This window comes from Canis aureus, chromosome 6 (genome assembly GCF_053574225.1).
Source record: "Canis aureus isolate CA01 chromosome 6, VMU_Caureus_v.1.0, whole genome shotgun sequence".
NCBI classification, from domain to species: domain Eukaryota; kingdom Metazoa; phylum Chordata; class Mammalia; order Carnivora; family Canidae; genus Canis; species Canis aureus.
Window position 1 is genome coordinate 78,897,888 of NC_135616.1, and position 27,998 is coordinate 78,925,885.

The window sequence follows — 27,998 nt, forward strand, 5'->3', positions numbered from 1 at the left end:
GCGTGACCCCAGGGTCCTGGGATTGAGTCCCATGTCGGGCTCCCTGCATGGAGCCTGCTTCTCCCTCTGCCTGTGTCTCTGCCTCTCTCTCTGTCTCTCATGAATAAATAAATAAAATATTTTTTAAAATGTTGAATATAGGTAGAAGTGTTGGTTCAGAAAATATGAATGTCTCCTATGATTTTTTTTACACGAATCCCAAATTACTTTCCAGTAAAGTTGAACCAAATTACACTTCCACCAGCAGTGTTGGGGGAAAAGTTTGGATTTCTGGCTCACCATAGCTTTAAATAGGCTCCTTTTAAAATTCAAGCTACCTTTTTTTTTTTTTTAAGGAGTAGGATTACGTTTGACCATAACAAAAGATAATGCAGTGCTCCTACTGGATTACAAGCAGATATTCTCCTAGTGTGTCACAATGCGTCCTTCGTAGGCTGTAGGACCTTGTTGGAAGGTGCCCACGGCCATGAGCTAATTTGTGTGCGTTGGCAGGGCTGCTGGTGTATGCGTTCAAGGATGTACATTGTGTGAGCAGAACTCCAGCTAGGGATGTGGGGATGGGGGGATGTGGATGTAGGGTGCAGAAGTCTGCATGGCAGAGGATGTGCAGCATTAATGGACTTCACGACTCTAGGGAAGCTGTTTAAATGCAGATTCCTGGGCCCCATCCCAAGGACTTGGATTCCGTGGCTCTGGTGTGAGGGCCAGAGGCTTCGTTTTCTGTAAACACGCTCGTGGTTGTTGCAGTACAGGCAGTCCTCGGACCCGGTCTTGGGGAACAGTGCAAGGTGCAAGCTGGCGGGGTTGGAGGGGGCAGGGAGCACCACAAGATGGGCGCCAGTCTCCGTAGAGCAGGAGTTCTGACCTCTGGCTGCGTGTTAGAATCCTCTGGGGAGCTTTTTTTTTTTTTTTTTATGATAGTCACAGAGAGAGAGAGAGAGAGGCAGAGACACAGGCAGAGGGAGAAGCAGGCCCCGTGCAGGGAGCCTGACGTGGGACTCGATCCCGGGTCTCCAGGATCGCGCCCTGGGCTGCAGGTGGCATTAAACCGCTGCACCACCGGGGCTGCCCCTCTGGGAACTTTAAAACATGCTAATGCCAAACCAGAACTTCGCTCCCTCTCCTGCCTGCCTGCCTGGATATGCTGTTCGAATGGGTCTGGGATGAAGTCCAGGCATCGGTTTCTTGTTCGAAGTTCCCGAGTTCAAAGCCGTAGCTAGGATGGGGACCCACTCCAGAAGCCTCCCCCCCCCCCCGCCCTAATCCCCCGCGGAAACAGGCAGACACACCCATGGCAGTTCTATCTGCCCCCTGTCCCAAATCTTCAGGCTGAGAAGAGCAGAGGGTGGTTTCGGTGGGCTGGGGGAGGCGGGGACTGCCCCCCGAAAGGCACTGGGGACCCTGGCCCGCCGGCGCCCGGAGCCAGACCCGGGGAGCCCGGCAGCGGCGGGAGAGCCGTCCCTAGTGCACGCCGCGAGCAACCCTGTGTTCCCCACCCTCGGCTTTTCCCACCTCGGCCTCGGTCACGGACAGAAGCGCCGGGAACAACAGGCCTGTGCACTTTCCTTCAGGGCGCTCAAGGTCGGGGGGGGGGGGGGGGGGAACGGCGACTCCGATTTCCATGCAACTCTGTGCAAAAGCTGCTGTAATCTCTGTTTTGTGGGGGGTCAGGGAGTCTGAGGACCTGGCTGGGCCGGCCCGGGCTGTAGGTGGGGCCGCGGGCGCAGGGGGTGGGGGTGCAGGCAGGAGGGGGTGTGGGCTGGGGGGGGACCGGTGCTGGCCCCCGAAACTGTTTTGCTGTTGGGACTGAGGTTCCTTTGGCTTAAATGCATCTGATTAGCTTTGTCAAATGACATATCGACCCATATGAATTTTACATAAACATACAAATGGAATCACGCATGCCATTTTTCATTATGGCATTTTTTAAAAAAAAGATTTTATTTATTTATTCATGAGAGACCCAGAGAAAGAGGCAGAGACACAGGCAGAGGGAGAAGCAGGCTCCCTGTGGGGAGCTCGAGGTGGGACTCGATTCCAGGACCCTGGGGTCACAGCCTGGGCTGAAGGCAGACGCCCAACCGCGGAGCCCCCCTGGGCGTCCCTACAGCAGTTTTTAAATCTCATTTCTGCCTCTTCCCTTCTACGGCACCAGCTCTACCTGCCTCCTCTTCATCCTCCTGTCCCGTGTGTTTCAGATGCAAGCTACCAAATCCGTATCCCTCCGTAGCTCTCTCCATGCGAATGATCATACACCGCCATCTCTTTGGAGCTGGGTGCACGTCTTACTTTTAGCCTCTCCAGCTCCCCTCCTCGAGGATGACGGAGGAAAACCTGGGGGAATGAATGAATGACCTTTGGGATGACGGAGTGTGAAGTTACCTTTCCGCTAAGCTTTGGCCTCTTTACCTGTCTTCCAAATCCTTAGGAACATTTCTTTGTAAAAAGATAGGAACCTAGACTCAAAGCCCTGGGGAATTTTGTTCTCCTTGCCCATCACTTCGGTTTTTGTGGTCTCCTTTTGCCAGCTGCTCCGGTGCCCAGGTGTGGTGGCCACAGTGGATGAGGCCACGGTCTGCGTCCTGGCAGGCTGGTTCCAGTATGAGGAGCCCAGCACGGTGAAGCTATTGCTGCAGGTGGTTGGGATCTTTGCAAAGCACGGGAACATGGTGAGGTGGGGCGGGGGCCGGAGGTGTGCCCCCAAGAGATCTTGTCACCCGGGGAAGCAACTGGAAGGCCCGGAGGTCCCAGGTGTCATCATAGACATAGTGGGATGGACCCACTCTTGGGGTCAGACAGAAAGAGCCCTCCGGAAGGCAGTCCTCTGGACACAGGGGTCAAGGACTTGAGCCATTCAAGCTCGCGCTCCCTCCAGGGAGAGGAAAGAGAAGGTGTCTCCGTGGGTCATTTCAGGGTCAAGACCAAGCCAGTTCCCAGATCCCGGGCCATCCAGGCGTCCTAGAGACCGGCGGCATCACCAGGGATGCTAGAGGCCGCGGCGAGGAGAGCTTCTGGGGGTAGTGGGAGGAGGGCTCTCCTGTGTCTCCTCCCCTTTTCCCACGAGGACAGAAGGGCCTCCTGAGTAGCCCAGTCCGACTGCCGCCCGCTTCTGGGCTGGTTCCGGCCCCAGGATGATCACGTCGGGCCCAGGTCGGGCTGTCCCTCATGTGTGTGGATCCGCTTGAACGCCCGCCCGTCTCCTGAGCCGCCCTCGCCCTGCAGGTGCGACAGCTCCGCATCCTGCAGCCCTACGTGCTCAACTGCTGTTACTCCCTGGACAGCGACATTGTGATGGAGACCCTCGCGCTGCTCAGGTGTCTCATGGAGCACCTCACCTGGCAGCACTCCTCCTCCTTCCTCATTCAGCTCACCTTCACGCTGGGGCCCTTCTTTGAGGAGGTGAAGCCCTCCGAGGGGTCATTCCCCTCTCCGGGCATCCATGGGAGCTGGGCGGAATTGTGTCGAGAGGCCCTGGTAGCCTGAACGGGATGCCAGTCGGTAGAGGACTGTGTACGTCCTCCCGCTGATGGCTGTAAAGGGCAGGGGACGCCGCGACAGCAGACGACGGTGACAAGGCAGCAGGGGGCACCGTGGGGCAGGCGGTGTACATGGGGAGCTGGGGCCACCGCTCCTACGGGGAGGACAGAGGTAGACGTGTCCTCCCTGGGTGCGTGTCTTCTCACCAGGAGCCTGACCACCTGCGCTTGCTGGCCTTTGAGATCTACAGGGCTCTCTTGGCCAAGGTCAAGAGGACGGTGCTTGTCTTCCCCTTGAAGCACCAGGTCCTCAACCTGACAGTCCTCCTTGTGCTCCACCTGGAGGATGTGAATGCCAGCGTGGCTCAGGTGAGAGGCCCCTGGGCCTACTCTTCCGTCTCCAGTCGTCGCGGGAGGTGAATGCGGGCAGGTGTTAAGTACGAAGGAAGGGGCTGTGGCAAGACTGGGGGATGCAGGAGGAGTTGCTTTGTCGCTGGCCTTGGAGGGTGGCAGTGAGGAGCCAGCTGCGACCAGAGGCTCACAGCAGGGTTTTCTGCCCCTGCTGGCTCTCTCCAGCCGGCCGCCAGCCCACGGTGCGACGCCGTGGGTGGGAAGGCTCCAAGGAGGAGGATCCTAGCGTGGGAGCAGTGCCTCTCCCTGGCCCTTGGCCCTTGGCGCCATGGCCTTCCCTTCTGCACTGAATTGAGAGCCCCCCCATGCCCCCCAGCAGCGAGGTTCCCATGAGGCAACGTCGTGGGCAGGACAGAGCCTGGAACGGGCCCGTGTTCTGGGGGCCCGGGGGCATGAGCTGCAGCCGGGGAGCTTGTCACAGGACGGGGGTTCCCGATGAGGATCCTCGGGTATCAGGGCCTCTGAAGCCGCTGGCAGCCCGCGATGGCTCGGGGTGTTGCCTTTGTGGGGTGGAGCCCCTCCCCGGGAGCCCGTGAGGTATCCCCGAGAGCGCCCGCCTGGTCCAGAGGGGCCCCCTGTTGGTGTGTGGGAGGCCACGTGGCAGGTGCATGCGGCTGGGGGGTGGCCGCGTTCGTGGCTCTGGCTCTCCTGGTGCCGCGGCTGCCGGGTGTCCTGACCGCTCCGGAGTGGGAACCAGGTGGCACAGCCCAGCTGCCTAGAGGCCCTGCCTGTCTTCTCAGCCCCGGGTCCCTCCGGCTCCTCCAGGCCCGGACTCCGCGCCATTCGTGTCCCCCTTGGCGCCGCTCCGAGTCTACTCCAGTCTTCCCGTGACGTCCCGCGCTGAGCCCTCGTGTCCCTCCAGGTCTGCCGGTCTGCCCTGTGCCACACGGCCGCCGTACTGCGCTGGTCAAGGCTCAGAGTGGTGTTTGCTGAGAAGGACGTGTGGACCATCCTCCGAGCGCTGGTAAGGTGGCGCGGACTCCCGGCTCCGCGGCTACGGGGGCCGGTCAGGGGGCAGCCCACGTCGTGGCCCGTGCCGTCTGGGGTCTGCAACAGCTGCAGCTCCCTGAGCACCGAGACCACTTCCTCCTGCCCGTGGCTCCCTAAGCTGGGGCCGCCGGGCCCACGACCGGACACATTCAGAATGCGGCGGTGAGGGCTGAAGGTGTCCTTCATAGCACAAAGGGGTGCCCAGCCCAGTCTGGGAGTTGACGGAAGGCTTCCTGGAGGGGGTGTCATCTGGGAAGACGGGAAACAGAAAGCAGGCTATCACTGAGGCAAAGAGAAGGGATCAGTAGTGCGGGCCGAGGTTGAAAGGGTGGAGAACCAACTGACGGAGTCTATGGAATGGAGCGGCCTCAGTGTGGCCGGATTTTTTTACTTTGTTAAGAAAGGCAGGAAATCCTGACTTTAGGTGAAATTTACCACATTTTATCGGCAGATAATTTACGTTGTTTAAAACATCGTGTGGAGCAAATGCAAAATCTCTGCAGGCTGGTTTTGGCTTTGGAACTGGAGGTGTGCAGGCTTGGTGTGGGGGGCGGGAAGCGGGAGCTGGGGCTGCACTGTGCGCCGAGGGTTCAGGCACAATCAGCAGCAGGACTTGATGCCGTCGGCATCCGGGGCCACCGAAGTGCTCTAAGCCAGGGAGTCCCACGGTTGGATGACGGGTTCAGAGAGACCGCCTGGATGCAGCCTGGAGGAAATGTTCCCAAGGGGCAGGACTAGGGGCCGTGGCTGAGAGGGTCCAGTGAGAGGAGACGACGTCACGACGACAAAGACACGGAGGACGGGTGTGGGGGGAGGATGGTGCCTTGATTTTGTCCCTGTGGAGTTCATAGTGCTTGGGAGCCTCTCCCATCAGAAGTCGATCTCATCACCGAGCGGTGCTGGAGATACGGATTTGTGGACACTGGGCCCACGGCTGAGTGGTAGACAGGAGCTGCGAGCGGGGTCATCTAAGGGAAAGGTGCAGAGGGAGAGGGGTGTGGCTGGACATCGGATCCCAGGCCACATCGGTTCCAAGCTTCCCACGGAGGAGGCTAGGAAAGGAAACCAGGCCAAGACACGGCAACAAGAGGACAGGGGGCCGGTGGTCACTGAGGATGGAGACGTTTCAGGAGTGATGCGTGGTCATTGGACAGTAGCGCGAGCCCAGGGACATAAAGACTGGATGTGCCTGTTGGGTTTGGGCTGTGGAAGCCACGTCTAGGTCAGCGGGACGGTGCCAGGAGGCCAGGGTGCAAGATTCGAGGGTTTCTCAGGGGAAGATGAGCAGTGAGTGGGGCTCCGTCCACACCCGCTTCGACCAGAGCCGTCTCACTTCTGTTGGTTCAAAATATCAGGTTTCCGGTTAGGACTTTGATTTGAAGAAAAGATTTTCTACCAGTTTGACCAGCCGTAGGACCAGCCTCTTCATTTAAGAACTCGGGCTGTAGGGGGCATCTGGGGGGCTCCGTGGTTGAGCGGCTGCCTTCAGCTCAGGGCCTGATCCCCGGGGCCCTGGGATCCCTCTCCCTCTGCCTGTGTCTCTGCCTCTATCTCTCTGTGTCTCATGAATAAATAAATAAAATCTGAGAAAAAAAAAAAAAAAAGAACTCGGGCTGTAGTGCAAAGGGGGAGCAGGAGAGTCTCCGGGAAGGACATGCAGGGGATGCGGTTAGGTCTTTGCAAAAGGCAGAGCGTGTCATCCCCCGAACCTTCTAGGGAGGGACCTGGATGAATGCAGAACCGGGTGCATGCCAAGGCAGGGAAAGGTGTTGGGACATTTCATGACATTTCACGACATTAATCACAAGCGGCCCTGCAGGCTCTGTTCAATAGGATGGTGTAGACACGACTGGTTCTGCTGTAGCCGAGGGCAAATGACCTCGAGATTGAAGGTTTTAAGCCAAGACATAAACAAATGGTAGTGAAACAACCGGGTTCACTCCCCTGTGGTTGGGAGTAGGAGGGAAGAGATGGGCGTGCAGAAGATTGGGGTAGATCTCTTCAAGTTTTGTGCCTCCCCGAGGGGAAGGGAGCTCCCTGTCGATCCAGGAAGGCTTCGTAGGGGAAACGAGACTTCAGGAGCTGTGGTGGGAGCAGATGGAGATGTAGAATTTTTAAAAAATTATTTTTTATTTATTTTTAATTTTTTTTAATTTTTATTTATTTATGAGAGTCAGAGAGAGAGAGAGAGAGAGGCAGAGACACAGGCAGAGGAAGAAGCAGGCTCCATGCACCGGGAGCCCGATGTGGGATTCGATCCCGGGTCTCCAGGATCGCGCCCTGGGCCAAAGGCAGGCGCCAAACCGCTGCGCCACCCAGGGATCCTAAAAATTATTTTTTAAAGGCATCTCTGTACCAATGGGTGAGGGCTCAGATTCATGACCCCAAGATCAAAAGGTCACATGCTCCACCAATGAGCCGGCCAGGTGCCCCCAGAACGTTCGGAGGGGGGTTTGCACTGGGGAGCTGAGTCTGGGCCGAGTGGGGTGGCGGCAGGACAGCGCAGGGGGTGTCTTACCTACTCCAGCTCCTCCTCCTACAGCTGCAGCAGGAGGCAAGCAAAGCCCTTTGGTTCCTGAAGCAGTGTGTGACTCTCTTCAAGAGCCCCCAGGCCGCCATCCGCCAGACAGCAGTGCGGTTTGCAGGTACCCCCAGCCCTCCTCTGGGAGCCACCGTGTCCTTGAACCGCCCGAAGACCCGGGACGCGAGGCTCCATCGGAAGGTGGAGGGGCCCCCCGTGGAGCCCCCAGGGCGGCTCCTGCGACCGTCCACGTACTTTCCACCCTTCCCTCGGCCTCCACCTGGCCCCCGCCCCCACCCCCACCCCCACCCCGCAGAGGCTCCGGGTTGGGTAGGGTGACCCTTCCTACAGCAGAATGGGCCGGGTCCCGGCAGGCCAGGCCAGCAAAGCTCCCCAGGGGCGGGGGGTCGGGTGTGGATGCCGCAGCTCACAGGCTGGTGAGGCCTGCTTTACGTCACCCCGAGGAAGAGCGTCTTTAGAGCAGAGGGGTACGCGCCCCCTCCCCTGCCCAGTGTGCTGATGGCCGCTGGAGAAGCAGGGGAGGTAATTTCCATGTGTGGGAAAAGTCTAGACAAGGCCGGTTAGGGGGCGCGGAAGACAGGAACAAGGAGGTGTGTATTCTGGGAAGAGACGCGAGAGCAGGTGCAGCCCGCGCCCTGAGGTCCTTCGGGAGGCCCTGAGGCGCTCTGTGTGCTCCTGTAGGCCAGATCATCCAGACCCTGGACGCCGAGGAGGCCGATGACATTGAGGAAGTATGCACAGGTGAGCGGCAACCGGTCGCTGCCCCTCGCATCGTGGAAGGGTGCTGGTGCTGGCGGGGCCGCCGGGACGGCTCCCGCTACACGGCCCCGTAGTGTCCACTCGTCCCCCGGGACTCGCCGGCCGGCACCTAGCCCTTTCCTTCCCTCTGCCCCCCTCGAGCTGCGGGCCCCGGTGTGCTGACTGCCTGGCTTGGCAGGTGAGGCCTTCGCTCACAGCTCTTCTCCGAGGGCAGAGGCGGGCGGAGGGGCCCGAAAGGGTTGGTGGGCCGTGCAGGGCGGGGGCAGCTCCTGATGCCGGGCGGTGCGGCATCCCCCTGTGCCCGAGCTGTGCACCCGGCGGGAGGCTTCGGAAGCTGCCGGTCCCCAGCCTGTCCCCCTGTGCCGCCGGCTGGACACCGTCCGTTCCTCGTCCAAGCTCCTTAGCGGTCCCCGTGTTGCAGCCCTAAAGAACATGCAGGAGGACCCTGACCCCATGGTCAGCTGCCTCGCCACTCAGACCCTCTACATCCTGGAAGCCAAGGAGAAGCTGCAGGCCAACACCTCGACCTCCTGCTTCTGTGGGCGGAGGGCTCGGAAGAGCTACTCCTGAGCCTGCGTCCCCAGGGCCTGGCCAGGCATCTGCTACTGTGACACGATGTGACAGTGGGGCCAGGCCCCCAGAAGACGACGTGTGCTCCTCACAGCCTTGTAATAAAAGGAAGAGGCACGAACTTCTGTGGAGTAGGTGCTCCCTGCCTTTGCACCGAGGTCCGTAGGGCTGAGCCATTCACCGGAGCTGCGTCCCTGCAGCAGCCACCCGGTCCCGGTGGCTCTGTTCCACGTAGACAGGTGATTGGAGGCCTGAGCACCGAGGCTCTTTGAACATCAGCTCCAACTGGAGCTGGGGGGACGGGGATGCTGTACCCGCAGGGCTCCCGATGGCGAGCGCGGGTCTAAGCAGGGCGGCGACTTTAGTAAAGGGCATCGGTCAGCTCATGACGCATCCCGGGAGAGCAGAGAGCTTGGGAACCACCCTCAGGAACGGGGCGGCCCTGTAAAAACAGCAGTGTGGCTGCGCGAGGGGTGACAACACTCCGGCCTGAGTATTGGGAGCTCGGCCACCGTTTGTGCCAAGAGCCAGATGTTCGTCCTCCCATTGCAAGGGTTGAGCGGGGTGAGGACCATCTCCCGGGGCTCCTGTTGGAATGGATCCGACCCAGGGCCCTAAGCTTATCCTCAGGTCTGTGCGCGATCGTGTGCTGCTCCCCACTCCTACCCCACGCACCCTGGAGTCACCTGTCACCCCTGACCTGCCAGGCCCCAGAGCCCTGGGGGCAATGACAGTAACCCAATGTCCTAAAATGCAGACTCCCCTGAGGTCAAACCTGCTCTGAGTGGGGCAGGGGAGCTCGGGCCACAGTGGAGCAGATGCTCAGGTGTGGCCGCCTCTGTCACCTGCATCCAAGCACCCAGGGCACGCGGGGCTCCCCCGTCGCTCGCCCTCTCCACCCCCACCTGCCTCCCTCTCCGCGGGGCCAAGCTCCTCAAGCAGCATCGCCGCCTGGTGCGGAGGGGCGTCACTAGGTCCTGCTCACAAACCAGCCTCCCAGGCAGTAAAGCCCACGCGTGTCTGCACGGCCAGGGGCTCCCCTCGCGCCTTCCCCCGGCCTGGGCTCTGGGTCCCACGCCAGCGACCGCCAGCAGCCGCTGGGGCCTCGCCGGCTCATCCTCTTACCGATGGAGGTGAATGGGGACTGGCCCAAGTCAGCGGTGCGCCAAGGTCCCTTCCCTGCCCTCGGAAGCACCATGGGGTCGAAGATGCTGGTGTAGGACGCGCTCCAGAGTTCTGGTGCCCGCCCAGATCGCTCCCCTCATGTTGGTCAAGCCCAGCTGAGAGGCACGATGGGAAGAGACCACATGTGGCAAGCAACTGAAGTCCGTCGGGCCATCTCTGGCCAGTCCTGATCCCGGGGGGGATCGTGGCCACCTGCTGGCGTCTCTGGGCCTCGGTTCCTCTCCTCTGTAAACCGAGAGGGTCGGAAAAACCTGTCCCTGATGACGATGCCACCCAGGTTGACAATGAATGGCCCCCAGCGGGTTCCGAGAGGTGCCATTATACCCCAAGTACTATTTCTCTCCTTCACGCTCTTGTTTCCAAATTTCCTATAATAAGCAGATGCTATTGTTATACTTTGGAAGGAAAACCAAATCCTGCAAAAGAACGAAAGAACAATGTCCCTTAACCTGGTGTTGCTGCCTCCCTACCCCTCAGGGCTTTGGCACCCTCAAGACATAGCGTGAGCTGAGTTTGCAAAAGCCACCTTGTGTGGCAAGCCCTCTGCAAGGCATGGGGAGGGGCAGGGCCGCCGGGTGGGGCCGGTCAGTTCCAGGGCTCGGTTCCTGGCAACGTGGGCGGCTCCCGGGTCCCCACTTTCTGGTTTTACCCACACCCCCGCCCCACGCCTGCAGCTGGCCACACCCGTCACTTGGCACCGTCCACAGCGGACTCTAGGGGGGTCCGATGCAGAGGGGCCATGGGGAGCCAGGGTGGGACCAGGTGGGAGGGTGGGGCAGAGAGTGTGAGTGGGGCATGGGAAAGGCCGGTCAGCCAGCCCGAACCAGCCACCCTTAGAAGACACCCCACTTCCCAGGGCAGGGAGGCCCCAGCCCCTGCTGGAGAGCCTTGAGGGGATGACGGCAACTCCTCGCACCTGTGTCCCCCACCTGAGGCTCAGGGTCCCTGTGCACTTGCCAAGACCAGCAGCCTCTTGGGTAGAAGCTCCCTGGGGGGGGCCTCCCACCTCCCACCCACGAGGACTCCTGCTCCGACAGACCCATAGTCATTAAAAATGTTTTCTTGGACAGCACGGGTGGCTTGCTTTAGCACCGCCTTCGGCCCAGGGTGTGACCCCGGGGTCCTGGGATCGAGTCTCACGTCGGGCTCCCTGCATGGAACCTGTTTCTCCCTCTGCCTGGGTCTCTGCCTTTCTCTGGGTCTCTCATGAATAAATGAATAAAATCTTTAAAAAAAAATGTTTTCTTGAGAGAGGCGCCTGCCAAACTGGATACTTGCATGCAGCTAACAGCCACGGGCCGCACGGGGGCCTCGGGGACGCACTGGATTCTGAATGAAGCAAAATCTAAAATTATGTGGGAGACCTGGATTCCTGAAAAGCAGGGCTAAGAAGCCAAGTATGTTCCATACTTGGAACAGGCCCACGTGTTCCAGGGCCACGAGCACATGGTAGGTTTGCTTGCATCCTCCTAGACCTATTTTTTTTTTATTTAAATTCAATTTGCCAACATACAGTGCAAGACCCAGTGCTCACCCCGTCCCGTGCCCTCTTTGCGCCCGTCACCCAGTCACCCCCCCCCACCGCCCACCTTGTGCAGCCCTTTGAGTGTTTTCTGGAGCTCTTACACTTACTTATGTTGAAAATAATGGGATGCATAGGCGGAGACAGAGCATTTTTAGGGCCTTAGGGGAAGAAAAGGAATATGAGGTTTTTAAAGACTGAAAAGCACTGATCTAGAAACAAAACTCCAGACGGCTGTGGAGCTCTTTTCCCACCCGAGCTTCCCATATTTCTGTCTTCTCCTCACAAGTGGCAAGGGAATGGAATGGGTCTGGTGTGCAGCACGGTGTCCTCCAGGCTCTAGAAGAGGCACCTGCTATGTCCGTGAAAGGAAGCGGGTGCCGTGCTTGGGCGGGCTCAAGGTCCAGCCCCGGCTCCGTCCCTACTAGCGCTGCCACTGGACACAGCACGTCCTCGCCGAGACGTCCCCCATTTCAGAAATGAGACTACGACCTATTACATGGGGTGTGGGGAGTGAAGACCCTTCCCCAAAATGCCTGAAATAGTGCCCGGAATACAGTGGGTGCTCATTAAGTGCTGGTGCCCTCCCCAGCTAACGTACCCATCCCGGGAGACAACACATAGGGTCAGCGGGGAACGCAGCGCTCTCAACTCTGCTCTGTAACTGAGCAAGCCCCAGACTCGGAGCCCGGGAAACTCTCACCAGGCCGGCCCCCCACCCCAGAGCCCTGCCCCCCACCCACCCACCCCAGAGCCCTGCCCCACCCCCCCTCCACCCCCCACCCTGCCTCAGAGCCCTGCCAACCCCCACCCCCCGCCGCCGCCCAGAGGAGGGCCACCAGCCCGAGGCCGGCAGCTCTCAGGGTTGCACCACGACCCACGGTGGTCATTCGGGTTTTATTTAGGACAACTTAGAACACACACACATCCGGTCTAGGAACAGAAATGTACAGCATGAGGCTTAAATAACTTTCGTACACTATGTACAGTCATCAGCAGAGGTACAAAACATATATACAACTTGTGCTAGCCGCGTAGCGAGGAGGGCGTCAGCCGGGTGAGACCCTGCAGCCTGGGCAGGGGGTGACCCCTAGAAAAGAGCTGGTGGCAGGGCAGGGCCCTGATTCACTTCGGGGGTCTTCTCTGACTGTCGGCTCCTCTTGGAGTTGTTCCTACTTCCCTGCAAAGCCCTCGGGATGAGGCCTGGGTGCCCACCGGGGCGCTGGGCTGGGCGAGGGAGGGGGACGAGGACGCCCCGGGAAACAGAGCTGTCCTCGTAGGTTCTGTCCTGGGCGTAGGAGGGCTGGGGGCTCAGGAGCCCGAGGGCAAGGCCAGGCCCGGGAGGCCTGTGGGGCCACAGCCTGGGCCGGGCCGCCGGGCGGCTTCCTGTCTGGGTCGGCAAACGGGCCGCGGCGGGGCCACTCGGGGGAGGCGACTCGCTGCTCTCGCGGGGCAGGCCCTGCCCGCAGCAGCACCCCGGGCGCAGGCTGGGGCCCGCAGCCGGGGGGGGGGGTGCCCCAATGGGCGGGAAGAGAGCGGGGCCTCCCTGAATCCCAGCGGCGGCCGCCTACGTGGCCACCACCCTGGGGGGGGGGCGTGAGAGTCGCAGCGACAGTCTGCCCTCTGCGGTGGTTTTGTGCTTCAACGGCCCTCCGCCCGGCGACACCGCCCCGGGGAGGCAGCAGGGCCACCCAACCGGGGCCACCCCGCCACCCCAGGCTGAAGCCACCGTCCAGATGGCTCCCGGAGCCACGGGGTCCCTCCCGAGGGCCTGGACGGGGCACACGGGCCACCTCAAGGCCTGGGCATGCCTCTCCTTGGCGATGCCCAGGCTGCGGCAGGTGCCACCTCGGGGACGCGATCACAGCCCAGGGCCCGGCCGAGGCACCTGCCGGCTGGGGTGTGCTGACGGCGCGGGCCACACGCAAGTCGCCGATGGGCAAAAAGCCAAAGACGACGAGCCGCGGGCGCAGGACAGGCCATGCTGGGCCGGGTCCGTGTGAGGAGCCGCCTCCCCAGAGCGGGGGTGCCCGGTGGGACCAGCCCGGCCCCGCCACCCGCCACCACCACCGCCGCGGCCTTGCCGTCTGTGCTCGAATCACAACCGTTTTGTGCTTCCGACCTTGAGGATGCCGGGGGCCCGCCCCCTCACCGTGTCCCTGGGCGTCCCTGTCCCGTCCCCGGCGCAGGACGCAGGGGCGCCGGGCTCCTGGAGCGCAGCTTCCGGAAGAGCTCGGGGCTCCCGAGGGACTTCAAGTTCAGAGTCCAAGGTAGTGGCCCGGACAGCGGAGCCGGCCCGCCGTGAGGTAGCTGCCCCGTCGGACCTCCCGCAGGCCGGGCACCTCTCGCTGGCATCGCTGTGCGACCCCCGGGGGCCCGGCCGCCGCGTCCTGGGTCTCGCAGTCTGTGAACAGTCACGCACACGGCGTCTGTCTTACGGGGGGGGGGGCGGGGGCGAGGCGGCTGCTCCCTCGGGGGCCGAGGAGTGGCGAGCACCCCGCGGGGCTGGGAGGTGGACTGGCCGGCACAGGCGACTGTCCCCGGGTGCAGGAGGCCAGGCCTCCAGGCTGGTCCGACTCCACCGCCGGGTGCCAGGGGCCACAGCACAGCGTTCTCAGCCTCGGGGGCAGCTCTGAGCCGGGGGTGGGGTGGGGGCTCCCTGCCGGGCCCAGCAGGGACAGGCACGGAGGACACACAGAGCTACCTCCCGAAGGCCCCCAAGTCACTGCACGTCTCAGAACAGAGGTGGGCTCCTGGCCCGCCGGACGGGGACAGGACGGGGACGGGACGGGGACAGGAAGCACAAGGGCGGGCAAGGGCTGGGAGAACACTGGGTGGGGCGGGGCGGGGGGCCCCGAGACTCCTCCCGAGGCCTGGCCTGTGAATGCAGAATTGCCCCAACAGGGGGCACGGGCAGGCGGCTCTCCCCGCACCCCGGGCCGAGGCCTGCGCCCCAAGCGAAAGGAAACTCCAGGGACTCCTTCGTCACCGCCATCCGGCGGGGAGGGCCCGCGGCCCCGTGCCAGCTTTAAGGCTTGAAAATGTGTCTCCTGAATAACCAGAGAGAAAGCGGCCGGAAGGACCCCTGCTCTGTCGGGGCTGATCATCCAGGGGAGCCGGGGGGAGGCTGGGCCGTCCGCACCGTCCCAGCCACCTCCCGGTAGACTCGATCCTCTGAGCTGCTTCCTACGTGGCCCCAACAGGACTCGGGAGGGGGTTCGCCCCGGGCCCCGGGGTGCAGCTCTCCCGCCTCCAAGGGGCAGCGGGCACATGTGGTGCCACGGGCACGGCTGCTGTAAGGCTGCCCGGCCCGGGGTGGACGAAGGCACTGAAGCGTCAGGCGGCCGAGAGGTCGGGGGGCAGCGGGACGGTCCCTGGGGGCAGGGCTGGGGAGGCCCGAGCTGCGAAGCCAACAGAGGAGGGGGCCCCGGAGGGCTGGCAGGGCGGTTCCCTTTGGGACTCCCGGCCCCCCCAGCCCCCCGCGAGTGCTGAGGGAAAGAACATCCGGGGAGAAACTTCAAGTCAGTTTCCAGGAGGCAACAGCAAAAACCAAAAATTAAAAAAATAATAATAATAAATTAAATAGCTGAAGTGTTTCTGACCATCTCCCCAAAGGAATTTTTTTTAGCAGCTCAACCTTGGCCCCATCAGAAAGGGACCCCAAGGAGTTGCCGGGGTCAACTGGGGGTGGCTGTTGGTGGCCAAGGGGCTAAGGGTCAGCTGCAGGGCCCAGCTGCCTACACCTGGTTTCCGTGGTTACCTGAGGACTATCGTTTTGGGCTCAGAGGCAGGTGCAGTGGCTCCAGAGGCTGGACGAGGGGATGTAGGGGGAGACCTGTTCCTGTCGGGAGGGGCATAGCAGGTGCTGGGCTGCCTCCCCTCCCCTATGGGTCCCCAGCCCTGGGCCAGAGGCTTAAGGATGCAGGAGAAAATGTGGCCAGAGGGACGGTGAGGGGAGCCCCGGGGGGCTGCGGGGAGAGAAATGAGAGGGGGAATGAATGCCCTTTGGCTTCACAGCTTAAATTCCTCCCCAACCTCCTTCTCTCCCCAAGAGGCAGGGGAGGGCCCAGGGGAAGAGCATCCCGTAGGAAGGTCAGGGGAGAGGCCGGAGCAGGAGAGCGGCCTCGCCGATGCCCACACCCTGTGTCCCCAGGGCTGGGGGCCCTGTCAGACCACAGCTCCCCTTCTGTGCTGTCCAGGCTCCGGGGGGGCCGAGGGTCTGGGGGCCATCCTCGAAAGACAGCCAGGGTGAGGACTGCTGTGTGCTCCTAGGGTGGGCCACCGGGCAACCGCCGTACGCTCCAGAACTTCACCGTCAGGTCACTGGGGTGGAGGACAAGGGGGACCGGTCAGCTCTTGCAGGGGGCCTGGCTGGCTACCCCCAAAAGTCAAGGATGGGCCAGAGCCTCCAAACTCCCCAAGTGCGGCTGGGCCAAGGGGCAAGCATCGCTGGGGATGACGGGCAGACCGCAGGGGTGCAGGGCTGGCTGCTGGGCAGAGGGAGAGGGCCTGCGGTCTCTAAGCCGCCAACTCAATTCTCGTCGTGGGTTTTCGTTGGTGGGGTTTTGTTTTGTCCAGGCCTGGACGCTCCCCCTCTGCCTTCGGCCACCTGGCACCCCTCTCCTGGGGAAGAGGGTAGGTCCATCCCCCTCATCATGCTCGGAAGAGGGTGGGAGGAAGAGGGGCAGGCGGGCATTCACTCCGGGCCAGGCAGGGCATGGAGGGAGCGTAGGGAGGAGGAGCAAAATAATCTCATACCGTTGAGAAGCAGCTCAGACCGAGGCGGAGAAAGAGAGGGAAGAGGAAAGAGGGGAGGATGACAGAGGAGACGGGAGGGGGGTCAGGGCAGGGTGGTGGCTCGGCCCTTTATGGCCAGGACTCGGCGAGGAAGGCAGGGGGTGAGTCCGGGGACGTAATTCCACACCTTTACCCGGCAGTCACTGTTGGGGGAGAGAGGCAGACAGGCAGAGAGAGAGGAGAGGCAGGAGGAGACGGGGAGGCGGCGCGGAAAAGGAAGAGACCCCTCTGAGGGGCTCCCCTGTGGGACGGGGGCCTGGGCGTCCCCTGGGTGGGGACGAGGGCTGGGGCGGGGCAGGGGCGGGTCCAGGGGCGGCAGGGCCGTCTGTGGTCTGAGCTCGGCGGGCGGACGGAGGGACGGACAGGGGGCAGGACGCCAGGCCGGGGGCTGCGGTGTGAGCGGCAGGAAGGGCCTGCAGACAAGGGGGTGAGACCTGGCCCGGGCCCAGCACCCTGCGGCTCCCCCGCCCCTCGTGGGCGCTCCTGGAAGGGTGGGCGCCGGGGCCTCTGCTCCGCCAGCCAAGTCTGCAGGGACACCTGCAGGGCCCCGAGGCGCCCCAGGGAGAGGGCCGGGGAGCCCGCGCCGACCCCCCTCCCGGCACCCACCTGGAGGCGGTGAAGATGTGCTTGGCGTTGGTGCAGATGGCGTTGATGGGGCTGTCGTGGCCCCTGATCTCGCCGATGGGCGTGAAGTTATCCACGTTCCAGACCTTGATGACGCCCGCGCGGCAGGCGCTCAGCAGCATGGGGCGGCCGGGGACAAAGGCCAGAGCGCACACCCAGTCCTTGTGCGCATTGGGGATTTGCTGTGGGAGGAGCGGCGTGTGAGGCCTGGGGGCTGCTGGGGGGAAGCCGGCGGGGGACGCCGCGCGGGGACAGCTGCCGGGCTTCCCTCCCGGAGGCGGGCCGGACAGGCCCACAGACGGCCCACCCCGGCCCCACGCAAACTGAGATCCTGCACTGGCGGAGAAGCCTCCGGCCCTCCCAGGCGGATGCTCCAGGAAAGGGGACATGGGGACGGAGCCTTCGAGTCAAACCCCGTGGCTAAGAGCAGCCCCCTCCCTGAGAGCAGCTGCAGGAGGTGCGGGGGAGGCTGCGGGGGAGCAGGGCACTGGACACACAGGCAAGACGGTGGGGAACAGGCCGGCGGGGGGAGCTCTGGGCCCAGGACCCCGGGTCCCCAAGGCCCTGCCTGGACTGAGGCCTGGCCTCACCCCCGCCCACCCCTCCCCTTCCGCCCACCGCACCTGGATGAGCTCCTGCTGCTCCAGGTCCCACTTCTTGATGCCATTGTCCCGGGAGCCACTGAACAGGATGTCTCCCTGGATGGCCAGACACTCGATGCCATCGTAGTGCGGGGGCTCGAAGTTGTGGGTGGGCCCTATGGTGCCCGTCACACACTCCCCCAACTCGAACATCTGCGGGAGGAAAGGCCGGTAGGGAGGGCCCAAGGGAGGCAGAGGGGAGCCGGGCCGCCCGCCCACTCCACGCAGCAGCCCCGTGGGCCCCGGCGCCTGGCCCAGGAGGGGCTCCTGGAGGGGCCACCGCTTCTTCCAGGACAGTGGAGTCCGAAGCCTGGGTCCTGACCTCCCAAAGGGGCCGGGGGCAGACTGGTCTGTTAACAGCTCAACGTGCAGCTCATATGGAGAAACGTGGGTCTGGGCTGGGAACCTCCTTTTAAGTTTCTTTTTAATAAATAAAGCATTACTTGTATTTGGAATATGGACATTATAATGCCCACCACCCGGTTTCTCGGCTTTCCGGTTTCTGACTTGTGGACATAGGGTCTTCAGTGACACAATCAGGGAGCAAACAAAATTCGTGTTGTCTGGTATCCTTTGTGTTTTGCTTGCATTCCATCAGTTGTAGTAGGTACAGGGCAACCTGTTCAGTGGGTTTTCCCTCATTTCTGTGGCTGCTACTCCGCCCTTCGACGCTGAGGTCACTAAGTTCTTCACCATTTACCAAAATACGGCTGCAGTGTCCTTTCTGCACGCACTCACCCCTCTTTGGGGTGCCTTCCTCAGCGTGAATCTCCCCAAGGCTCCCGAGGCCCGGGGGTGGGTGGGGGGAGGGCAGGAGACACGCAGAGAACACTCCCCGCCCCGAGGGAGGTACCTTGACGTAGTGGTCCTTGGAGCCGGTCACCACCAGGTCGTGCTGGCTGGCGGTCTGGGTGACCGTCAGGCACATCACGGGGCCGATGTGGCCAGTCAGCTTGCCCACCGGCTGGAACCTGCGTGGGGAGAGGCTGGGCCGTGGGGGGACGCCGATCGGAGGGAGCCCGGGGTGGGCGCGTTGCTGGGGGTCGTGTGCCCCAGATGAGCTGGCCCGGCCAGGGCGCTGTCCCTCCCCGCAGAAGACGATCAAGGGCCTGGACGGGAGCGGCCTGCTGCCCCGGGGGCCTCCAGGTCAAGGGGCCCCGAGCGGCGAGCCCCGGCACCCCCTGCCACGCCCTCCCGCGTCCCCCGCACCTGCTGAGCTCCCAGATGCGGACGGCGTTGCCCGAGGCGGCGTACAGCATGGTGCCCGAAGGGCTCAGGGCGATCTGGTTGATCTGGTGCTCGCCCTGGGCGCTGGTGATGGCGCGTGTGGACGTGGCCGCACAGGCGTCCCCGGAGCTCACCTGGCCCGACGACCTGCGCAAGCCAGGAAGGCAAGGTCAGAGAGCGACGCGTCCGTCCGCGCGGCCAGGGGACCGACCAGGCCTTGCTCAGGCCGGCCCGGTAGCCCTGTTCTTCCAGGAAGCCTTCCCTGACTTCCGAGAGGCCAAAGCCCCTCCTGCAAGTGTGGGCTCGGACGGGGGACAGAGGAAGGCAGGAGCGCCACTCCTTGGCCAGCGCTGGCGTCCCTGATCCTGGCCTGGGTGTGCGACTTCCCGCCCCGTTTCCACCTCTGCGAAAAGAGGTGGTCATTTCCCTTCTGTTTGCTCTGCTTCTTTGGTTTTCTTTCGCTTTTTATTTATTTATTTTTTTGCTTTTTAAAAATAAAAAAAAACAACTACTCTTCTAGAGCAGTTGTAGCATCACAGCAGAATCGAGGGGACGGTTTCCCACATCGCCCTGTCTCCCGCCTGGACAAACGGCTGGTGACACACGGTCATTACGCTCTCAGGGGAGCTTCACTGCCCTGAAAATCCCCCGTGTTTACTCCTTTTAAAGGAGCAAGTTAACAGATGACAGCTCATGATGGAAACATCAGGATGAAGCACAGCTTCGGCTGGGAAACCGTTTCATTTTGCGGGGCCCTTGCCTCACTGTTGTCTGTCTGCCTCACACGGTCAGGATGAGGGATGAGGACCAGCTCGGGGGCTCATCTAGGCAGACGGGGGGCCAGTGAGGCCTGGGAGTGGGCGGCCGCACACCGGCCCCACGCTGGCTCCCCTTTGGGACTCACGGGCGGACACCCAGCACGCGCCAGGGCCAGGGCCTGGAAGCTGAGATGAAGCAGGGGGCCAAGCAGGCCACAGGCTGACCCAGGCTGCTGCCCTGGATGCCGCCCCCCAGCTCCGGGATCCCACCTTGTCCCTGAGAGTCAGGTCGGATCCCATAAGGGCCTCTGTGCCCACGTGGCCCGCCTGGGGGATAATCCTGAGTAGGTCACCTGGGCTGGGCCTTGGTGCCCAGCCCACCCCTGCGAGCCAGCTCGGCGAGCACCTACGTGAGGGTCCGAATGCACTTGGCCGAGTCCCGGATGTCCCACACCTTGATGTAGGAGGTCGACACAGAGAACACAAGCCCCGAGTGGCTGCAGTACTTGATGGACACCACGTTGTTGGGGTGGCCCTTGAGGGCCGCGATCTCCTGGCCCGTGACCAAGTTCCACATCTTACAGCTGCGGTCTGTGGGGGACAGGGAGGGAACCACGGGAGGCCAGATGCCGGTTAGTGGGGGCTGCGGGGGTCGGGAGAGAAGGTCCGGGGGCATCTAGAGGGAGCAGCCCTAGGTCCGAGGGAGGGAAAGACGGGCTCGGGGGTCCTCAGGCGGTGCGTGCAGAGAAACCCAGGAGAGGAGTCGGTTAGAACTCCAGAGCCGGGGCTTCTCAGGCAAACTGGGTACAGACACAGAGGCGCCCGGGCTACCACGGAAACTTCAGCCTTTGCTGTCTGTCCCCACAACTGCTAATCGCTGGCAAAGTCACACGCACGGCCAGCACATCCTACGGGGAAGACTTGGAATCATAGATCCGCCCAGATGCACAACTCGGCCCTCTCGCCAGGCTAGTACAGCTAGAACGGTCTCTGTCAGCACGTCTACGGGAGAGCTGTTCTTCCTGCAGGTAGAGCATTTCTGATTTTGTTGCTGAGATTAAGTCATCATGACTTTGTGGAGTCCTGCTCCAGATCACAGGGGTTTCTCGGCTACAGGGGCTGGAGTGGATGGCGGTGGGCAGTGGGCAGTGGGTGGGAGGGTAGGAGCGCTGGGGGGGCTACGAGTGTTGGGGGGGTAGGAGCGTTGAGGGGGTAGGAGAGCTGTGGGGATTGGAGCGTTGGGGGACTAGGAGCGTTGAGGGGGTAGGAGCACTGGGGGTAGGAGTGTTGGGGGGTAGGAGTGTTGAGGGGGTAGGAGCACTGGGGGGTTGGAGCGTTGGGGTCACAGGAGCATTGAGGGGGTAGGAACGTTGGGGGGTTGGAGCGTTGGGGGCACAGGAGCATTGAGGGGGTAGGAGCGTTGGGGGGTTGGAGCTTTGGGGGGTAGAAGCATTGCAAGGCAGGAGCGTTGGGGGGTTGGAATGTTGGGGGTGCAGGAGCGTTAAGGGGGTAGGACCGTTGGGGGGGTAGGAGCATTGGGGGTTAGGAGTGTTGGAGGCCTAGGAGCATTGGGGTAGGAGTGTAGGGGGGCAGGGGCATCGGGGGTAGGAGTGTCAGGGGCAGGGTGGGGCGTTGGGGGGGCAGGGGCGTCAGGGGCAAGGGAGTGGGGGGGCAGGAGCATGGGGGGGTAGGAGCATGGGGGGGTAGGAGCGTCAGGGGGCAGGGGCGTCGGGGGGGTCAGGCATCAGGGGGGCACGGGTGTTGTGGGGCAGGAGTGTGGGGGGGTAGGATCATTGGGGGTGCAGGGGCGTTAGGGGGCAGGGGTGTCAGGGGCAGGGGTGTCAGGGGCATCGGGGGGCAGGGGCGTCAGGGGTCAAGGGTGTGGGGGGCAGGGGCGTCAGGGGGGTCAGGGGTGTGGGGGGCAGGGGCGTCGGGGTGCTGGGATGAGCACACAAGCGGGGGCATCTGAGAGGCTCCCTGAGGTTTCGAGGGAGGTGGGCAAGGGAGCGCTGGATGAGCCACAGGGACAGCTAAGGGACGTCGTGCGGGCGCCCAAGATGGGGAGCGTGGAGCCACGGCAGGAGCCGCAAGACAAGGTGGCGAGCACGCTGACCCCACATCCTGGCGTGGGGCTGGTGTTTTCCCCTCCGCAGCCGCTCCGCCAGGGCAGCGGGGTGGGTAGGAGAGCCTGACCCCCCCCAGGCGGGCTCCACCCACCTTTGGATCCCGTGAACAGCAGCTCATCCGTGGCGTCCAGGCAGAGGATGGGCTTGGTGTGGCCCTCGGCCATGGAGACGCACTGCAGCGGGGCCGTCCTCGCACCCTTGGCTCCTCCGACGGGGGTGATGATGCCCCTTCCCGGGAGAGAGGGAGAGAGGACACACCTGTCAGCCGGGAGACGGAGGCCAGGCCGAGGCAGGTAAGAGGGGACGGGACAGACGGGGACTAATCCAGAGAGCCGGCCAGATGCCGTGACGTCTGAGGGCTGGAAGGGTCTGTGCCGGCGGGGAGGGCCTGTCTGGACAAGAACCTGTCAGTCACCACCCGAGCGCTCCTGGGGAGCAAGACGCGCGCTGGGCACAGCAGGCAGGAGGGGACTCGCCCCCCGATGCCGGCCTGACCCAGAGCCCGAGGCAGAAATGCGCGGGGGCCCCAGCCAGGCAGGGCACAGGCCCGAGGGCCGCGCTGGCTCCTGCAGCTCCCACGACTACCCGGCGCTGCTGGTTAGCCCAGCGCGAGGCGGGGGCTGCAGGGAGCGAGGGCGCCGGGTGCCCCCTCCAAGCACGTTGGTGCCCATATAAGCCTGTCGGTGACTCCCGGGGCAGGCGGGGACCCACACGTGCACACCCATGGGCCCCTTTAGGGCCTGTACCATTAGACCCGTGACTGTCGTTTACAAAGGCCCAAATCCCTTTTGGGACCGCCCCCCTCAACCATGCTCAGCTCTGAGTTAGGGACGTCTAAGGCCCCCGGAGGCATGAGGCCGTCTACACCTGCGGAAGCACCTCCTTGCCGCCCATGGACACTCTGGGCGGGAGAATGAGGCTTGTCTTCAGCAAGCAGGGGGGTTTTGTTACACCGGCCTCCTGGAGGTTCCGGGGAGCGATCTTTTCTGGGTGAGGGGCCCTGGCCGGACTATGTGCAGGTCTGAAAATGTGTCCTTGTTCTTTGCCGGAGATAGTGCTGCTCCCAACAGTGACACTGTGGCCTGTGGTCTGCTGAAATGACCAGCGTGGCACCCACGGGGCTTCTCATGGCCTCATGGACTCAGCCAGGCCCCCCCTCAAGGGCTGACAGGGCCAGCTGCCTGCTAGATGTCACATGCACGTGAACTGCCCCCAAGCTGCCCCAGCTCCCCGCTCTGACACTGCTCTGGGCCCAGCCGTGCATCTGCAGGAAAAGCCCAGGCGGCCGTGGCAAGCATAGCACCAGGTAACCCTCCTCGTTGGGGGAGGCTGGGGGGGTGGCTAGCTTCCGGAGGTGGCAGTGCCTTGCTCCCTACCAGGCAGGGTTGCAAAAACGTCACCGGCCGGGCCAGGAGGCGCGGGGAGTGTTGGGCACTCTGGGAGAGCTGGCGGGGGGGGGGGGGGGGGGCCTGAGCCTAGCACGGACCACCTGCCCCTCGGGAGCCCAGGCCCACCGGGTCCCAGGACATGTTCCTCGTTGTGGGGTGCTGTGCTGTGGCTAGGGAGATGGCCCTCTGGTCATCCCAGCAGCTGGGAAGGGTCCGCAAGCCGAGAGAGGCAGGCGGCAGGCCCCAGCCTACCCCGGGCTCATCTAGAGGAGCCGAGAAGCCCCTTGCCCACACGAGCTGAGCAAGGCACGGATGCCGCAGACCCCCGCCACCCTGCCAGCTGGGCTCCGCGGGCCCCCACGCCGCGGTCCACGGCCCTGCCCCTCACCCAACCCCTCGGCAGGGCTCGGGGTCCCAGCCCCGGCACCCCCCAGGCTCCCATGCTCTCCCCCTCCCTGCCCAGGTGACAAGGAGAAGAGAACAGCGCCTGTGGCAAGCAGCTGTGCGCCCCTCCCCAAGCCCCCAGCTCCAGCCGGGCCTGGGCCTGGCCGCCGTGAGGCCCGCGGCCGCCCCGAGAGCGATGAACCACGGGGGAGGGGGGAGGCAGGCAGGGGGGCCGCATGCTGAGGACACAGGTGTGCAGGCGGGAGGGGCGGTGCAGCGGGGGCACAGGGGGGACAGCAGAGAGTGGGAGCTGGGGCCAACACGGGAGACATTCTGTGTGTACCTCAGGACCTCCGACAAAGAGGAGTCGCTGTCATCAGACCTGGGGAGGGCAGAAAATTAGCTGGATTAGGGGACAGAGGAAAACACACGAAGGGAGGCAGAGGCAGCAGCAGCTGGGAGGTCAGAGGGCGGGTTATTCTCTTCAGGGGCAGCGGGAGGAGGCGGGGGACAGGGTGCTGAGGGGCAGCAGGAGAGGAGGGGGCGGGCTGCACGGGTTCCCCCGGCCGACAGGGCAGGGCGAGGAGGGGGCCGCGGGAGACGCGGGAGGGCCGGCCCCACTCTCCGGAGAGACGTCTCAGGTCGTGGGCCGCGGCGGGTTCCAAGCCCCCGGCTGCCCCCTCGTACAAGCTGGGGGCACCCTGCCTGCCCCCCGCAATGCCCCTACGTGCCTGAGGCCTAAGGAAGCCATGCCTGCGCCTACCCTTCCGTGGGGGCTGGCCGCTTCCGGCGATTCCCCGGGATCTACTTATTTGCAAAGCCCACTGTCCCCAGCAAGCCCCCTGGGAGGTACCTGCACGGGCCCCCAGACCCGGCCCCGGGATAGGACCGAGGTCCATAAGCCCACGAGGCTGGAATGGCCAGAGCGCCACCTCAAGGCTTCTGGGGAAGGGACCTGTGCTTTGCAAGGGTCTGGTGGGCGGGTGGCACACTGGGTGGCAAGCTCCGGGTGCAGCGCCCTCCTCCCCAGGTGGGAACTGAGCCAAGGTGGGTCTGAGGAAGGAGCAGTATTTGACCCAGTGAGAGATGTTTTGCTTGGGGGAAGGGCTGCTGTCAGGTACCAGGTGCAACAACGAGCACCTTCTAGCCTGGGCCCCCCGAAACGACAGCACTGCACGCCTCCCCGCTGCCAGAGTAGAGAGAGAGATGCCGTTGGGGGAGCCAAGAGAGGAGCCCTCTCCGAGGCTGCAGAGTGGGAGAGGGCCCGAGTGGGTCCAGGGAGGAGCACGTGCGGGACGGGATCCCCGCTGTCCCGACGCAGAGTCCCACTGGGGGGACACAGGAGGGAGCAGTCAGGGGTGCCCGGGCTCAGGGCCCAGGTCCTCCACTTTCTAGGTGAATGTCCTTGGGCCTCCCGAGGCCTCATTTCCTCCTTCTGTAAACGGGGAAGGCAGTCCTCGTGGCTGACGTGTAGCCCACACGAGCCACATACGAAAGCAGGGTGCACAGCGAGGTGCCTTCCGGAGGCGCGGGCTGCTGGAAGCCCCGCTGACGCTCCGCGGTCACAGCAGCCCCACGGGAGCCGTGATCGTGGGCTGCGAGCTTCCTGCTGCGTGAAGGCAACAGGGGGGCCTCGGAGCGCGTGAGGCAGGAAGGGAGCGGCTGAGGGAAGGGGCTTCAGGAAGGATCCAGGAGCCAAGGAAGCAGCAGGGGAGGATTCAAGGCGCAGTTCCGGGGAGTCCCTGGGGGGGCCTGACCTGCACAGACCTCCCCCCACTGCCCCCATCCCCGTGCCTCCTGAGGTCCCAGCATGCTGGGGGGGGGGGGAAGGGTGCACAGTTAGAGCAGAAAAGGCAGAGATGCCGGCAGAGGCGCTCCAGAGCCTCGTCCCTCAGAGAGGCTGGACGGCGTGGTTCGGGGCGCCGGCTGCCCCAGGAGCAGCCCACCTCGTCAGCAACCCCCCCGCCCGGCCCACCCTGGCTCTTACTTGTCCAGTGCTGACCCCTGGCTCTGATTACTGGTGAGACGAGAGAAGACGTTGCGGTCGTTGCGGGGCCGGGTAGGAGGGGATGAAGGGGGCGTGAACCCGTCGGTGGACCTGGTGAGCGGGACAGAGCAGCATCCGTCAGGGAGCGCCGCCGCTGCCCGCAGGCTCCCACCCGGGTGGGAGGGCCTGCAGGGCGGGGAGGGCCGGGCAGCCACGAGGAGCCGGATGCCACACCTGGGAATTCATTCACCTGCTCGAGACAGCCTATCAGTAATCCCAAATTAACTCTCACAGGGCTTTGGGGGTCACTCCCCGACACTGAGCGGAACAGCGGAAAATTCGAGTCCCCAAATGCACAATCTCCCAGCGGAGGTCAAATGAGGCGAATCTCTGCCTTCCTGCTCTCCAGCTGTCAGCAAGCGGCCTTCCTGTGGTCTATTTAGGGCCACGTTTTTTGCATCTTTGTGCTTTTCGTTGGTGATTCGCTGTTTAAAACGCCCCCAAAGCCTAGCGCTGCAGGGCCGCCTGGCACGCGTGTAAGCACGTGAAGGCTGTGATGCGTCTTATGGAGAAAATACGTGGGTCAGAAAAGCTTCATTCAGGTGTGAGCTACCGTGCTGGTGGCTGGGAGTTCAGTGTTCGTGAGTCCACGGTACATATTAACCGAGCAGTCTCGAGACAGAAACACGCACAAAAGACAGTTCTGTGTTGACGGGCTCGTGAAAAGCCCCCAGGAACCTAACTCCGTACCAACCCGGGAGCAGTGGTTCGTATCTGCTCGCTCAGTGTTCACAGCGACTTGATAGAAGGCAGGTACCGCGAACATGAGGACTGACCGCATCACGAGGGAAGAGCCGGAGGCGTCACGGCGCCGGCCCGCTCCAGGGGCGCACCACCCCTCTCTTTGGGAAGCTGTCATTAGGTTTGGCCTAAATCCCCCCTTCCTTTGATGAGTCTTCATGAGTGCGACCTAAGTCCCTCAGACTGCAGCTCAGGTGTGTTCTCTCAGTTGGCGGGTGAAAAGACGGTCTGTGAGGCCCCAAGTATACAGACATCCACACAACGCCTCCCCACCAAAGGCCCCCACCACGAGGCACTGGCCCGGGCATCTGCCCAGGCTTTGGGCTTTTGGGGCTGGGAGCTGGAGCAAGTCCTCCTGTCTCCTACCAGGTCGGGATACAAGAGGTCATCCTGAGCCCCGGCTCTTCTACTACTTAGTTGTGTGACCTGGAGAAAGCCATCGAACCTCTCTGAAAATTAAGTGTACAGACCTGATGACCCTGGAGGCATCTGGTGAGCTGTAGACGCTCTGCGGGCCCCCGTCCTACGGGCGGCTGACCAATTAGAGGTTTGTCCGCCATTCCGCAACCATCTCCTGGTATTTCTTTAAACATCTACACTCCTCTTACACGGCAAGAACTTAGAAAGGGCCGAGGCCTCCCAAGGAGCCACGGTCACAAAGAGGAGCTGAAGCACATCGGTACGAGGGCTAGTTTAAGCCACTACAAAGCCACCAGCGTTGAGCCCCCGTCAGCCAAGGGCGTCTGGCAGCAGGCTGAGCCGTCCAGTTCAAGACGCTTACGGAGATTGCCTCCCGAGCCCACACCCGACAGGATGGGGAAGGGGCCACTGCGGGGAAGCGGAATGACCCTAGTGAGACTGGCCCAGATTACAGTACGCACGATGACCTACAGGGTAGAGCGTCCCAGAGATCCCTGCACCCCAGAACGAAACGAGTCGCCGAAACTCTGAAACGTGCTCTCACCTAATGGGCTGCCCTCGGTCATACGACTTCCTTCGGGTCAGAGGGGATGTCTCCGTGCCTCGAGACTGCCGGGGGCTAGAACAGAAGGCTCCAGTGAGGCCCAGACCTAAGGCCCTGCCCGCCCTCCCCCACACCTGGATCCCTCCTCCTTACAAGGTACTGCCCCTCGTGGGCAGGCTGATGGTACGCGAGACCTTGTCCCGGTAGTAGGGGTCTCGGACGGAGAAGCCCACTCCGTCTTCTTTGATCTCAACAAGGGAGGCCAGGGACTTGGTGATGTTCTTGGTGGAGATATCCAGCGGGGGACCCAGGCACTCGGCCGACACGGCCTTCATTTGGGCAGACAGCTTGGGCTCACCCTGGGAATGGAAGGACTGGGGTGAACCAACCTGCCCGGACATAAAGGGGAAGCCAGGGGAATTGTAACGAAGGAAGTGACGCCTCTTGGCCTACGGTAGAACCACCGACGGAAGACCCAGGCGGAGAGCACCCAGAGGCATCTCTCAGGGCTTCTGGAGAAGCCAAAGCAGCTAAGAGGGTTTTACTACCCTTATCCAGACTCTGCAAACACAGAATGCCCAGATTGACCTTTTTGCTGGTCACCACCGGTCGGTTTGTCCAAAAACTATGCACAGCCCGCTGTTCCCAGCATGCAGCCCCCCACCCGTTCCCTGTTTCATAAATCCTGATCTTGGTTCAGACGACTAACCGATCATCTGGGGGGTGAACTACCCCACTGCTGATTCCCATACTGTTGAGTCAATAATCTGCATGCCTCGAGGCCTGGACTTACTCGTGGACTCGGCACGTGAGGCAAAGTCTTAGGTGGGGGATGGGGAGATTTTT

At 62.9% G+C, this 27,998-nt stretch overlaps 2 protein-coding genes across 8 annotated transcripts in view; one reads left to right on the forward strand and one right to left on the reverse strand.

The window, feature by feature from the left end:
* The window catches only part of LOC144316482 (maestro heat-like repeat-containing protein family member 7), a 28,351-nt gene extending 19,478 nt beyond the window's left edge, over positions 1 to 8,873 (forward strand). Inside the window, exons 16-22 of one of the 2 annotated variants that reach the window (XM_077902423.1) lie at positions 2,529 to 2,669; positions 3,223 to 3,399; positions 3,687 to 3,845; positions 4,750 to 4,851; positions 7,420 to 7,522; positions 8,101 to 8,160; positions 8,600 to 8,873. In XM_077902423.1, the coding sequence (XP_077758549.1) occupies positions 2,529 to 2,669; positions 3,223 to 3,399; positions 3,687 to 3,845; positions 4,750 to 4,851; positions 7,420 to 7,522; positions 8,101 to 8,160; positions 8,600 to 8,748 (891 nt within the window). In that variant the 3' untranslated portion in view covers positions 8,749 to 8,873. The remainder of the gene's footprint in view (positions 1 to 2,528; positions 2,670 to 3,222; positions 3,400 to 3,686; positions 3,846 to 4,749; positions 4,852 to 7,419; positions 7,523 to 8,100; positions 8,161 to 8,599) is intronic. The other variant, XM_077902424.1, reaches the window with a different exon arrangement.
* Positions 8,874 to 12,333: 3,460 nt separating this feature from the next.
* The window catches only part of KIF21B (kinesin family member 21B), a 46,158-nt gene continuing 30,493 nt past the window's right edge, over positions 12,334 to 27,998 (reverse strand). The window contains exons 25-36 of one of the 6 annotated variants that reach the window (XR_013382464.1): positions 27,306 to 27,511; positions 27,153 to 27,227; positions 25,388 to 25,498; positions 23,744 to 23,782; positions 21,720 to 21,856; positions 19,913 to 20,093; positions 18,727 to 18,891; positions 18,371 to 18,488; positions 17,500 to 17,670; positions 16,859 to 17,058; positions 16,214 to 16,395; positions 12,334 to 15,778 (exon numbers count right to left, since the gene is read on the reverse strand). Coding sequence is in view for 3 of the 6 variants with exons in the window: in XM_077902425.1 (XP_077758551.1) it covers positions 15,724 to 15,778; positions 16,859 to 17,058; positions 17,500 to 17,670; positions 18,371 to 18,488; positions 18,727 to 18,891; positions 19,913 to 20,093; positions 21,720 to 21,856; positions 23,744 to 23,782; positions 25,388 to 25,498; positions 27,153 to 27,227; positions 27,306 to 27,511 (1,458 nt within the window). In the remaining 3 variants the exon portion in view is untranslated. The remainder of the gene's footprint in view (positions 15,779 to 16,213; positions 16,396 to 16,858; positions 17,059 to 17,499; positions 17,671 to 18,370; positions 18,489 to 18,726; positions 18,892 to 19,912; positions 20,094 to 21,719; positions 21,857 to 23,743; positions 23,783 to 25,387; positions 25,499 to 27,152; positions 27,228 to 27,305; positions 27,512 to 27,998) is intronic. The other 5 variants (XM_077902426.1, XR_013382466.1, XM_077902425.1 and 2 more) reach the window with 5 other exon arrangements.